This window comes from Sorex fumeus, unplaced genomic scaffold (genome assembly GCF_029834395.1).
Source record: "Sorex fumeus unplaced genomic scaffold, SorFum_2.1 ptg000043l, whole genome shotgun sequence".
Lineage (NCBI taxonomy): Eukaryota > Metazoa > Chordata > Mammalia > Eulipotyphla > Soricidae > Sorex > Sorex fumeus.
The window spans coordinates 31,979,873-31,993,549 of record NW_026606100.1 but is presented as its reverse complement, the minus strand read 5'-3'; the positions used below and the strand labels follow the sequence as shown (position 1 = coordinate 31,993,549).

Below are 13,677 nucleotides of genomic sequence, written 5' to 3'. Positions count from 1 at the left end.
CTGGACTGTATCTAGGGAGGCGATTTCGCTCACTGCTTTGGGGGAGAAGCGGGGCGCAAGACGCCCCCAGAGGCGCCAGGAAGGCTGGCAGCCGGGCAGAGCTGTCAATGCCAGGGCAGGAGGAGGCCGTGCTACTTCCCTTCCCACTTCCTTCTTCCTCTTGTGGCTTTTTCTTTTTTCTTTCTTTCGGCCTTTGAGGTGCATTCTGCGGTGCTCAGGGCATGCCCCTCACTCCACGCTCAGGGATCCCTCCTGGTGGAAATCCGGGACCATATATATGCGGTGCCAAGGATGGCTACAATTGCACCACAAGCAAGGGACCCGGCTGTGCCATCACTCTGCCCACCCCAACCCGCCCTCCACTCGATATTTTAACCTCAGAGTTCGCCCTTGCATCTCAAATTTTTCAAAACCTTTTGTACCGCAGGGGCTGGAGAGGTAGTACAGCAGGCAGGACGCCTGGCTGGCATGCAGCCATCCCAGGTTCAGTCCCTGGCACCCCATACGGTCCCCTGGGAACCGCTAGGTGTGGATACTCAGGGATACTAGGGGGTATCCCTGAATGCAAAGCCAGGAATAGGCCCTGATCACTGGCAGGTGTGTTCCTAACACAAAACAAAAAGTTTGTTATGGCTATGGAAGGGGGCCACTACCAGCGGTTCAGGGGCTATTCCTGTTGTGCTCAGGAGTCCACACACACCATCAGGATTAGAACTGGGGTCCATGGGACACAGGGCAAGAATCTTAACCCCTGTATTGTCTTTCCAGTGCGTTTTACTTAATTACCATTTTTATTGAGATATCAGAATCTACAACCAGCTTTTTCCAACATCACCCCTGTTAAATACAAGCAATTCTACATAGATGGGTATACTATGGGACCAAGTTAGGGCACTCACCATTTAAAAAATTAGATAAGCTAATCTCCTGAAGCTACACAATTAAACTTATATAGAAACAGGGGCAGGTGACTGAAGTCAGTCGCTTCCAAGATTCCTTCATGTGTTGCTCCATGCTAGGGACAACAGGAAACAGTGGGGTTCCTATTTATATCAAGGAATTAGCAGGGAACACTGACAAGTGTTCGCCAACTGACCCTCAAACTCGATGGAAGGGCTGGATAAGTTGGGTCTTTTGGGCCACAGCTGGCGATGCTCAAGGATCACTCCCGGAAGTGAGCAGGGGACGATCTGGGATGACAGGAATTGAACCTGGGTTGGCTGCTTTCAAGGTAAACTCCCTACCTGCTGGACTACCCTGGGGAAGTATTTTATCTGACCCTGGAGAAGTGATTTTATCATCTGTAAAACATGTGGTCAGAATGTAAACACTGAGCCTCACAGTTCTAATATTTTATTCTGGCATTCTTCGTTGTTCTTCAAAGATTTTGTTGGTGCTTTGTCTTTAAAAATAGTTAGAGAAGGGTGGCCAGAGGAAAACTGGGGACACTGGAGGTGGGATATGCATATTGGTGAATGGACAGATGTTGGAACATTGTATAACTGAAACCCAATCATTAACCAATTTGTAACTGTGTATCTCATGGTTTCAATAAAAATCTTCTTAAAAAGAGAAAGAAATTATCACTGAAAAGGCCTTTTGAAATTTCAGTTATGGAGCAAAAAATAACCTGTGGGAGCTATATTCATTTTGCTCGAGGGACCTTGTGCCATGCCAGGGATTAAACCCCTGTCAACCACATGCAAGGCAAGTTCCCTACCTACAGGACTAATTCTGTGCTGCCCAGCTCTTAGAAACATTCTTAAGTGTGACTTAGAAACAGAAGTTAAATAGAAAAGAAGCAGGGGCCAGAGAGACAGCACAGAGGTTAACACACTTTCCTTGCAGTAGAAGGGTTGACCTGGTTCCACAAATGGTCTCTCGAGCAGAGTCAGGAGTAAGTCCTAAGCACAGTCAGGTGTGGCCCCAGAACAAATGACGAACCAACCAAAAGTATAGATGTCGAATTTTTTCAAACAGCGTTTTCGATGTAAATCAGGGGCAGTTCATTATTTCCTAGTAATGAACTGTGTTTTGCAGTTGCTGTCAAGCATTTCTTTATAGAATTATTTTAGCAATGTTTCAAAATAGGCAGTGTTTTTAAAGACTTTATTAGGATTTTTCACCTATAGGTTCAAAAAAAAATTTGCTACATAGTCTTGTGCCATCTTATTTTATTTTCCCCCCTTGTTTTGGTTTCTGTTTTAGGGTCACACCTGCCAGTGCCCAGGAACTGCTCCCAACTCTGCGCATGGGTGACCATGTAATGCTACAAACTGAAGGCTGGGTTCTTGCATGCAAGTCCTCACTTTTTTGTTTTTGTACTGAAACACACACTTGGGCAAATGAACTGAATATCATACTATCCTTTTCTATACTTTAGGAGTATATGGAATAGAACTGGCTTTAAGAGTTATCTTTCTTTTACAGAAAACACTTTTTTTAAAGTTAGCTTTCTTTACTTTTATTAAGTAAACTGAATTTGAACAGGATAGACTCTCATTTTAAAACCAAACAATGAAGAACTTACTCCTAGACTAAGTTCCTTCCTGGTTGGGGAATTTCCTTTTTTCTCCTTCTACTCTCCAATAAACCTTTCTATTTAAAAATAAATAAATAAAACGTAAATAATGTTTAGCTACGTCAGTGACCATGGGGTTTCTTGTCTACAAACACAAGGTTTTAACCATGGCCCAACCCTCATAACAGCTATCATTCAACTTTCTTGGCACTATCATCCAAGTAAATTTGCTGATGAATAGCTGAATTACAAAATGAACCCAAGGCCAGTGAATCAAGATTCACAACATCCCCCAGGAATGTAGGTCAAGGTAGGGACTGCAGCTGGCCGGACATTATATCATTTGACTAATTTTTCTTTGGAACTTTGCTACAATGAAGAAAGCAAGTCACTTTCTTTGACAGGTTAAAGATTTAAAAACAAACAAACAAACAAAACAAACAACCAGGATTGCCCAGTACCATGAGGTTAACGAGTTCTTGTTAGAATGGTGAGAAAGGGCAAAGTCTGTAGAGATTATCGATCCTTCTTATATGTTCACAATAAAACATTACTAAATTTTAACTAATGAAAGTAAAACATTACTAAATGTTTGCTTAGGAATCAGTTTAGGGCTGGGGCTGTTGCTCAGCCATAGCATGCAATTATCTTCATTTTGCTTGCATGGCAAAATAGCAAAACCACTTATAACATCCAATAAGAGGGCCAGAGAGACAGTACGGCAGGTAAGGCACTTACCTTGCCAACAGTCAACCCAGACGCAACCCCTGGCACCGTATCTGGTATCCTAAGCAGTGCCAGGACTGAACACTGCCAGGTGTGGCCCAAAAACTAATAAATAAAAAGCATAAAAAGATACAGTACAATAGTACAGTGTGGGGGATGCCTGCCTAGCACATACTTGGCCAACCTGGGTCCAGCATCCCAGATGGTCCCCTGAGCACCGCCAGGAATAATCCTTGAGCGCAGAGCCAGGAGAAACCCTGAGCACTGCTGAGTGTGACCCAAAAAAAGCAAAAAGCAAAAAAAAAAAACAAAACAAAACAAAACAAAAAAACCCAAGTACCTAAAGTACCTAACTTCTTTCAGAAGAAACTAAGAAACTATACATCATGACCAATCTTGTCTACTTAAACTCTGGAGAAGGCAGGGAAAGCAACACACAGCAGGTACTGTAAGAGGTTGAGCCTCCACAACCAAGGCCCCGAAGCATCTCTGCCCTCTGATCGGCCGTTTTACTTTAACAGATGATTCAACTGGTCCTGGAGATCCGATGACTGCTCAACACTACAAGTCAAAACAGAGCAAAAGATTTGGCATGAACTGAGAACTGAGAAGACATCTCTGTGGATAATCTACTTGTACTCTAAAGCTAAGAACTATACAATTATGTAGAAACTTATATTGATCCATGAGGATCCTAGGGGTGCTTAAACTTTGAGGAAAACGCTTTGTAGGGCCTGGGGGTTGCTCAGCAGACCACAGCTGCTTTGCACGTGTGAGGTTCCGGAATCAATCCATGGCTCAGCAAGGAAAGGAAAAGGTTTATGATGCCAGTTGATATCTTGCAAGGAACAGATTTACCGTACTGAAAGAAAACAAAACAAAACAAAACAAAAAAAAACAAGGGGCCAGAGAAATAATACAGGGTTCAGACGCTTGCCTTGATTAAGGCCAACATCACTGCAACCTCCAGCACTGAATATAGTCCCCAGGCATTGCCAGGAATGATCCCTGAGCTAAGAATCAGGAGATGTGGCTCAAAAACCAAATCAAACCAAACCCAACAAAATTATTTAAAGACTTGGGACATTTATTTTACTTAATAAATATTCCCAGCATAAAAAGTTTTCTCTTCCTATATCTCACTACATCCCCACTTTTAGAAAGCTTTTACTTACTGCTGGCCTTCGTTTTCTTTTTTAAATATTTAGGGGGGGAGGGGACATCGGGGATTTTAGGCATCATCTGGCTGTGCTCAGGGATCACTCCCTGTGGTGCCTGGGGGAACATGCAAGTCCCCCAATGCCTAGGGATCAAACCAGACACTTCCACATGCCAAGTGTACGCGCCAACCATTTGAGTTATCTCCCTGGTACCTTGTGGGTTTTTTTTTGGGGGGGGGGTGGGAGGGAAAGTTGGTTGGTTTATTTGCTTGTTATTTACAGTGCTGGGGATCAACGTCTGGACCACACTAACATATGAATCTCAGAAGAGAGCAGCACACTGCAGAGAGGTCTCCCATGACACGCAAGGCTGATTTCACCGGGCACTTCAGAGAGGGGGGACAGGTGTGTCCTTCCACTTGCCCCAAAAGAACCCTGGCAGCAGCAACCCTCTATGATCCAGATTCACAAATGAATCTCGGAAGAGAGCAGCATGCTGCAGAGATTTCTCCAGATCCCAAATCACCAACCAGTTAAAAATATTATATATATATTTTTGGGGCTGGAGTGATAGCACAGCAGGTAGGGCGGTTGCCTTGCACGTGGCCGACCTGGGTTCGATTCCCAGCATCCCATATGGTCCCCTGAGCGCCACCAGGACTAATTCCGGAGTTTAGAGCCAGGAGTAACCCTGTGCACCACTGGGTGTAACCCAAAAAGCAAAACAAGTAAAAAAAATTTTTTTAAACATATATATTTTTAACTCAACCAGTTAAAAAATTATATATATATATATATATATTTAACTCCTGTTCTAGCACCCTATGAAAAATTGCAGAATTCCAGGACATTTACTACAATTATGCTACTGATATACCAAGAGTAGCATACCACATTTGATAGGGTGTAAGGTAAAGACAACTGATCTTGAGAGAGATATATATATAAATATATATATAGATACACATAAGTACACAAGACTCAAACTCTAACAACATGTTAATGATCTCTAATTCAGGGGCTTAATGGCTCCAAATGAGACGCAACAATTTTCACACACTTTCCTCTAAGGAAGCCTTTTAGTCAATTATCCAAAACAAGAAATACAAAATTATTTAGCATCTGCCTTTGGGGGTGGGAAAACATGAAATAAAAGTGGTGGGAAGGTGTAATGGTGATGGGATTGGTGCTGAAATATTGAATGTAATCAATAACTATGAATAACTCTTTGAAAAAAATTAAATCAGTAAAAAGCCAGGACCTCACACATGCAAGGAAAGTGCTGCACCATGGAGCTACATCCAGGCCTCCATGTCTTTGAAACATATTTTATTCTTTATATCCTCAATGTCTATCCCAGGGAATGAGCTGATTTAAGGGCACATATTAACCAAGGTTTTGTACTAATCCCAGGCTAAGCAGCACAACTGCCCCTAGACTACTTGAGTTGATCCCTTACTTCCCGACCTTCTTGAGGTTACTTACTTTTTCTGAATAGCTTCTTGCCTAAATCAGAAAAGGAAAGAGGAAAATCAAACAGAGAAAAACTCAGTGAACTAGCAGAAGCTATTTACGGCCAGCGAGAAAGAGGCAGAACAAACTTCCAGCTGATGCCATATTCTGTACCCCTATCCATCCTACCCTGAGCCGGGGGCTGGAGAGATAGCACAGCGGGTAGGGCGTTTGCCTTGCACGCGGCCGACCCAGGTTTGATTCCCAGCATCCCATATGGTCCCCCGAGCACCGCCAGTAGTAATTCCTGAGTGCATGGGCCAGGAGTAACCCTGTGTATATCACCAGGTGTGACCCAAAAAGCAAAAAATAAAATAAAATAAATAAACCCAAACTGCAATAATACTTTATCAGAGTTAACAAACATGACCCAACACACTATAGGCAGGGATCAAAGACAGTCTGGGCTTGGGGAGTCAATGTTTGCATATTGATAGGTATATGCCCCAAGCAAGCCATTTATTTATTCTAGTTTTCTGCAGTGCCTGGGGTTGAACCCAGATCTCGTGCATGAGTCAAATCCCCAGATATGTCAAGAGTTACATTCTGAATCAAATTTTTCCTTTCCTTTTCTTCCCCCCTATTTTTTGTGCCATACCTGAAAGTGCTCAGGGCTCACTCCTGGCTCTGTGCTCAGGGATCATTCCTGATCTATCCATACTCCTGATCTATACTATCATTCTGCCCCCGCATAAAATCTTTTCTAACAGGTATATAAGTAGAAAACTGCTACCTCAGATATACGATGACATATTGTGACAAGCTGGTTAAATTACAATTTTATCCAAAATGATAATGGAGAAGGGACCGATATATTCCAAATTTCCTGGTGGGTTTTTTTTTTTTTAAATTTTAATTTTTTGCTTCTGGGGTCACACCCGGCGATACACAGGGGTTACTCCTGGCTCATGCACTCAGGAATTACTCCTGGCAGTGCTCAGGGGACGATATGGGATGCTGAGGATCGAACCTGGGTTGGCCGTGTGCAAGGCAAACGCCCTACCCGCTGTGCTATCGCTCCAGCCCCGTCCTGGTGGGTTTTATCCCAAGCTAGGACTGCGTTCCATGGGGGACTGTGGCCTTTGTTCCCCCGTGAAAGAGCAGATGCCCCTGAAGAGATCTGAGAACAATGAAAAATGCTGACTCAGTGCCTCCTGGGTGCCAAACACTCTGCATGCCCTGTCCTGGCATGGCCTTGGCCCTGAGTGGGTTTCCGGTCTCTCTCATGAGGGGCCTCAGGAAGGCAGAGGTGCACTGAAACACAGTCTGAAGGCAGAGGTTTACCACCCCGATCCCGAGTCCTCTGGACTGTCACCCAGTATTGTTTGGGAGCTACTCCCAGCTCTGAGGTCACTTGGGCCGTGCTCAGTGGGAGCAAGCAGGGCGGGGATGGGTCCCAGCGCTCCAGCCCTCTGGGGCCTCTCTCCCAGAGGGAAACCATTCACGACCCTCCCTCCCAACCTGGCTAAAGCACAGGGGCAGCAAGTCACTGGGGGATGGGGGTGGGAGGGGTGGGGAGAGGGGAGGAATTCCACGCAAGGACGCAGTGCAGAGAGCACTTATACTCACTGGTACTGAAGATGTGTGGTGATGATGGACATTTTCCTTAAGCTCTAAATCAAAGAAAGGTAGAGACAAGCAGTGAAACAGAACATTCCTCCTTCCTAAAATGCATTCTAAAATGCAAGCGCGGCACATTTTATTTTATTTATTTATTTATTTATTTATTTTATTTTTGGATCACATCTGGCGATGCACAGGGGTTACTCCTGGCTCTGCACTCAGGAGTTATCCCTGGCGGTGCTCAAGGGACCACATGGAATGCTGAGAATCCAACCCTTGTCAGCTGCGTGCAAGGCAAAAGCCCTACCCGCTGTGCTATTTCTCCAGCCCCAAGCGCAGCACTTTTTTTTTTCCTTGTGTACATGTCTTCCACCTCCTGGATAAATTTATTTCTAGATCTCATTCTTTTTAATGAAACTGCAATGGAATTGTTTTTCTGAATTTGCTTTTGCTGTTCACTATATTATACATTGCATAACACATTTGCTAATACATTATATTTATCTATACTGATTTTTGAAATGTGCTAATTTCTTATTTCTATTACCTTTTTCTGGTCTCTTTTGGGATTTTTTCCTGTAGATTATCATGGCATCTACTTATAAAGACAGTTACACATTTCTTTTTTTTTCTTTTGCTTTTGGGGTCACACCTGGCGATGCACAGGGGTTACTCCTGGCTCTGCACTCCGGAATTACTCCTGGCGGTGCTCGGGGGACTATATGGGATGCTGGGAATCGAACCCTGGTCGGCCGCATGCAAGGCAAACGCCCTACCGCTGTGCTATTGCTCCAGCCCCCACATTTATTTTCGATTGGATTCTTTTGATTTTCTTTTCTTTATTCAATTGTTCTGTGATTTCCAACACTGTGTGAATAACAGTGGTGAGAGTAAACAGTCTTGTATTTGTGTTTATCTTAGAGGAAAAACTTTTAGTTTTTGACTGATAAGTATGCTATTAGCTATGGGTTTGTCATATATATAACATTAAGGAAAGTTTCTTTTATTTTTTATTTTACCCAGGACCATGGGTTGGAGCAATAGCACAGCGGGAGGGCGTTTGCCTTGCACGTAGCCAACATGGTCGACCCGAGTTCGATTCCTCTGCCCCTCTCGGAGAGCCTGGCAAGCTACCGAGAGTATCTCGCCCGCACGGCACAGCCTGGCAAGCTCCCCGTGACGTATTCGATATGCCAGACACAGTAACAACAAAGTCTCCAATGGAGACGTTACTGGGCCCGCTCGAGCAAATCGATGAACAACGGGAGGACAGTGACAGTGACAGTGACCCAGGACCATTTTTATAACGGTTTTTTAATTTTAAAAATGTTTTCTGTGCCTCTATTTAGATGGCAGTATTCCTTTTCTGAGGTAGTGAATGGACATGATTGATTCTTCCATGCTACAATAAAGCACAGCACATTTTAGAGATTCCAAAGCACAAAAGGAATTCATTCTTACGTCTTCTGAGCGCAAGATGGCATCTTCCTGGAGCACCATGTTCCGAGCTGCCTGACCCAGCAGCTGGAAGACACAAACCAAAGGGTGATCATCAAAGTCTCCAACCCTCCAAGCCCTCCCCACATGGTCACAGACCCCACCGCCGCCACCCTCCTCCCCACCCCACACACGTGGCAAACTCAAAATGCCGCAGGGCAGGACTTCCTGCGTGTTTGCCTGCGGGATCCAGTTCAGTGCGACAGTGGCAGTTCTGGCCTGGGCACAACCTCTGCCCACTGGCCACTGCCCCCAATCCAGAGCAGCTGCCCACACGGCATGCTTACTTGTCAGGTGCCCAGGGAAGACAGCAAGATACCTTGGCCCCTCACCAAGTGCCAGCCTCTCTTTAGGCTCTTTCTGGGAAAATTTGCGAGTGGGGCTGTTTGGGAAGGAATGAAGGAGTGGGCATTAGGGTAGAAATGGAATGAGACTGAGACTGGGCTCAAAGAGCTAAGACACGCTTTGCAAGTTGGAAACCTGAGTTTGATCCCCAGCACTAGACGGTCCCCCTCGCTACCTAGCACTGAGCCTGGAGCACTGAGTCAAGAGTACCCCAGCACCACAAGGTGTGACCCCCAAATTAGTAAGTTAAAAAGAAAAAGAATGAAAGACAGAGTTGAAGAGGCCTGGGAAGCACCATGAAGGGCGGCTTGGGAGACGGCTTGATGAGAAGTGTGGAAGCGTATTTGTGAGGGTGGGGGTCAGGGGAGCAGAGTGTTAAGGGGCTTGGGGACAAACCCCGGGACCTGGTGGTACCGGGGATTAAACCTGAGTCTCCCACATGCAAAGCCTGTGTTCAGGGCTTTGACCTATCTCTCCAGCACACTAAGCAGATAAGAATGAGTTCACTGATACCAGCCACTATGTTCTGATTTACCCAGTCACCTGTGACTTAGCAGTACTGGAGTCAGCACAGAGGCAAGAACAAATCAAAGCTCTGATTTACCAGGTCACCTGTGACTCAGCAGTATTGGAGTCAGCATAGACGCAAGAAATCAAAGCTCTGATTTACCCAGTCACCTGTGACTCAGCAGTACTGGAGTCAGCAAAGGCAAGAAGAAATCAATAGCAGAAGGACCAGAGACACAGTATGCGGGCAGAGTACTTGCCTTGAACATGGCCAATCCAGGTTCCATGCCTGGGTTGCACCCTCAAGTCCCACCAGAAGTGATCCTTGAGTGCAGAGCCAAGAGAAAGCCAAGCATGGCAAGATGGACCCACCTGTAGGATAACATTGGTTTGTCCTTTCTGCCTTGCCACAGGGAGCTTAGGTTTACTGGGTTAGTCCCATAGCAGTGCTCCCATTCCTCTGCGTTTACTTCTAACTTTTTTCTTTGTGCTCTGTTGACTTGTAAATATTGCTTTTCTCTTTTCCTTAAGTCCTTTGCAGAGTGAATTGAGAACAATGTCCTTTTTGTATGGACACAAGAAGACAGCTAACGCTATGATTTTTATAACTTGGGAATTAATTGACTCTGAATGATATTTTCCTCCTGGACATCTGTTCTCTCGATTTAAGCCTCAGTTGCCTTTACTTCCTAGTACCCCAAAAGCAGGGTCTGGATGAGGGACTGGATGGACCCAGGGCAAGCTGTGAGCTATGTGCTACCCTGGCATCAAAATGGGCCTGGCCAAAGTGCCATACTGCTTAACTATAAGTTAAGAGCATGGTCATGGACAAGTGCTGTCATGATCCAAAAAGTAATAGCTAGATTCGGACCCTACTAGGGTTAGTAAAGATTAATCCGGCCTGAGCAAAGTAGTCTGAGTCTGTGGCAAGATGTCCCAGGAGAGCCACCCTACAAGCTCAATGTACCTCTTACTGTGTCCATACAAAATCACAACATTAAGAAGTAGAATTAAGGGTCTGGAGCAATAGCACAGCAGGTAGAGCGTTTGCCTTGCACGTGGCAGACCCAGGTTCGATCCCAACATCCCATAGGGTCCCCTGAGCACCACCAGGGGTAATTCCTGAGTGCAGAGCCAAGAGTGAATGAACCCTGTGCATTACCAGGTGTGACCCAAAAAAAAAAAAAGTAGAATCAAGATGTTAATTAAGATGTTGATAGAAAGTTATTGGACTAAGAAGAGGAACACCCCTAGGGCATGGTTCCACCCTTGAGCCTGACAGGAGGACAGGAAGGGCTTTCTTATGTTGATTTTGCTACCTGATGGGTTATAGCATCTACCCCCCCCCCACCCCCAGTGCTGGAGAGTTGGAGAGAGCAGGGCAGCAAGATGGAGCACAGAGAGACTAGCAAGGGGGACAGAGGAAGAAGAATGTAGGGAAAGAATGAGGAGCTGGCACGTGGAGAGAGAGAGCCCAGGTTGCGAGATGGAGGGTGGAGAGACAAGCGGTAAAGACAGGAGACAGGAATGAGGGGCAGTGTGAGACTAGAACGGGGGGGCTTAGTGAGACTGGAACAGGCGCGTGGGGAGAAAGGAATAAACGGCGACTGATTATCAACCGGCTTGGCCCTCGCTTCCTCCTCTGTCTGCCCCATGGCCTGGGCCGCTCCAGGTCCGGGAGTCCAAGAGAGAGCCGCCAGGGCCTTCCCTAGCCTTGCGGAAACTATACACCCACCCACTTCCACCAAGTTAACAGCGGTTTTAAAATCTTACAAGTGAGACTTTAGAAATAAATCTTCTGGAGCAATAGTAAGTAAACAGCAATAGTAAGTAAACAGCATGTAAGGCGTTTGCCTTGCACGCGGCCGACCTGGGTTCAATTCCCAGCATCCCATATGGTCCCCCCATCACCGCCAAGAGTGATTTCTGAGTGCAAAGCCAGGAGTAACCCCTGAGCATTGCCGGGTGTGACCCAAAATGCAATATATATATATATATATATCTTCTGTAGCTATAGGAAAGCAAATTCAATTTCTGTTTAAACTAGTAATCCAAAGTATGTGTGGGGGCTGGAGCAATAGCACAGCGGGTAGGGCGTTTGCCTTGCACACAGCTGACTCGGGTTCGAGTCCCAGCATCCCATATGGTCCCCTGAGCACCGCCAGGGGTAATTCCTGAGCGCAGAGCCAAGAGTAACCTCTGTGCATTGCTGGGTGTGACCCAAAAAGCAAAAAAAAAAAAAAGTATAATGTGTGCCCTGTTTCTAGCAGACTTAAAGTCGCCACATTTGAATTAGTAATTTAAACACAGTAGCCCATCTATTAAGCTACTGTTACATGTGCCCCATCAAGTTTGCACTATCTCTGTAGATCAAAGATTCTAGGCAAAAAGGGGAACTGTTAACAGTCCCCCAATTTCTTTCTCCAAGGCAACTTTTATTTCCTTTTGAACTTAAGCTTTAAAACAAATAAGCCTTTGCATATATCTTAAGTCAAAATAATAAATAAGATCGCCATCCCTGGCCTCTCCTGGCCCCTCTTGTTCTCTCATGCATAGATTTTTTTTATTTGCTTTCGGTTTAGCTTTCCATTGATCCTTTTTAAAGCAAAGGAGCAAAGGAATCTAAGAAACAGAACGACCGAAATTGTGACCAGAAGGGAGAGTGAGAAAATAATAGGGGAAGTAGGGTTGAGGAGGTAGTGCAAAGGACTGATTCCGGCTTCACATGAAGAATCTTAATCTCCTCTGCACCTCCCCACCCACCCTGAGAATGACACCCTAAAACACCAATAATTGTGGCCTCAAAACCCTCCCCAAAGTGTATGAGATCTGGGACGTTAAAAGCATGCGAAACTTGGGAGCCAGGAAGAGGCGTTCGTTTACTAGGAAAAACCACGAGAACCAGGTTAGGGACCGGTTAGGACCTGGTTCTCCCGTGGTCCCTGCCTGAAATCACCGACTCCCATGGCTCCCCCCACACACACCCCGAAGACTACATTTCCCAGAATGCAACTCGCACCCGGCGCCGACCAGCACGCCAGTCCGCAAGTCGGTTTCGCAGCCTCCGATTCCCAGGATGCAACGCGACGCCCTTCCCACGGCCCCGCGGGACGAGGAAGCGCCCGGCCGATGGGTCCGGGAGAGGCGGCGCGTAGCTCACCTCCGAGCTCCGCGAGCCCTTCAACACCTGTTTCGTGAGCGCGATCACGTCAGTCCCACAGGTGTTGACCTTCTCCGTGAGGAGCCCCTTCACGGACTGGCCGAAGCGCGCTTGCGAGTCTGGCGTCCCCGTCGCCATCGCCTGGGCAAGGAACCGCCCTCGCACCAGCGACGGCGCGTCGCAGGGCCAAAAGAGCTGCAGGGCAGAAGGCAGGGACAGCTTCGGGATGTGGGTTTTTTTTTTTTTCTGCTGTGGGAAAAGAGAGCGGACGCATGCGCATAACGGAGCTTGCGCTCTGCCTTTTTTTTTTTTTTTTTTTGCCTTTTGGGTCACACCCGGCGATGCACGGGGGTTACTCCTGACTCATGCACTCAGGAATCACTCCTGGCAGTGCTCGGAGGACCATATGGGATGCTGGCAATCGAAACCGGGTCGGCCGCGTGCAAGGCAAGACGCCCTACCCGCCTTGCTATTGCTCCAGCCCTGCTCTGCTAACTTTTAAATTCCTTCAAAATACTCAGTTGATTGACATCGTGATGGAAGAAAACGGGTCCAGATAAAACGTCGCCGGAGAGGATAAAGGACAGTTTTAGTCATCCCAGGGCCCAGAGTCAAAGGCGCGGAAGAGAGTCCCAGTTCAGTCATTTAATTGTGTGATCGCTCATTACCTCTGGGGTTTCTGTGGA

The 13,677-nt window shown here is 46.2% G+C and overlaps 1 protein-coding gene across 1 annotated transcript; it reads right to left on the bottom strand.

Annotated features, from left to right (window-relative positions):
• Nucleotides 1-3,615: 3,615 nt before the first annotated feature.
• Nucleotides 3,616-13,171, bottom strand: BORCS7 (BLOC-1 related complex subunit 7). The gene is made up of 5 exons (XM_056120958.1): nt 12,992-13,171; nt 8,944-9,006; nt 7,489-7,532; nt 5,893-5,913; nt 3,616-3,808 (listed from the first exon to the last, which is right to left on the bottom strand). The coding sequence occupies exons 1-5, from the start codon at nt 13,127-13,129 to the stop codon at nt 3,757-3,759; spliced, it is 318 nt and encodes a 105-aa protein (XP_055976933.1). The 5' UTR covers nt 13,130-13,171; the 3' UTR covers nt 3,616-3,756.
• Between the last annotated feature and the right edge of the window lie 506 nt (nt 13,172-13,677).

What these genes read in the sequence shown, in the direction of transcription:
- BORCS7 (XM_056120958.1), bottom strand. Translation starts at nt 13,129, where the DNA reads ATGGCGACGGGGACGCCAGACTCGCAAGCGCGCTTCGGCCAGTCCGTG. An exon ending in AGGGCTCGCGGAGCTCGGAG is followed by an intron (nt 9,007 to 12,991) that starts GTGAGCTACGCG and finishes TGTGTCTTCCAG; the next exon opens with CTGCTGGGTCAGGCAGCTCG. An exon ending in ACCACACATCTTCAGTACCA is followed by an intron (nt 5,914 to 7,488) that starts GTGAGTATAAGT and finishes TTTCTGATTTAG; the next exon opens with GCAAGAAGCTATTCAGAAAA.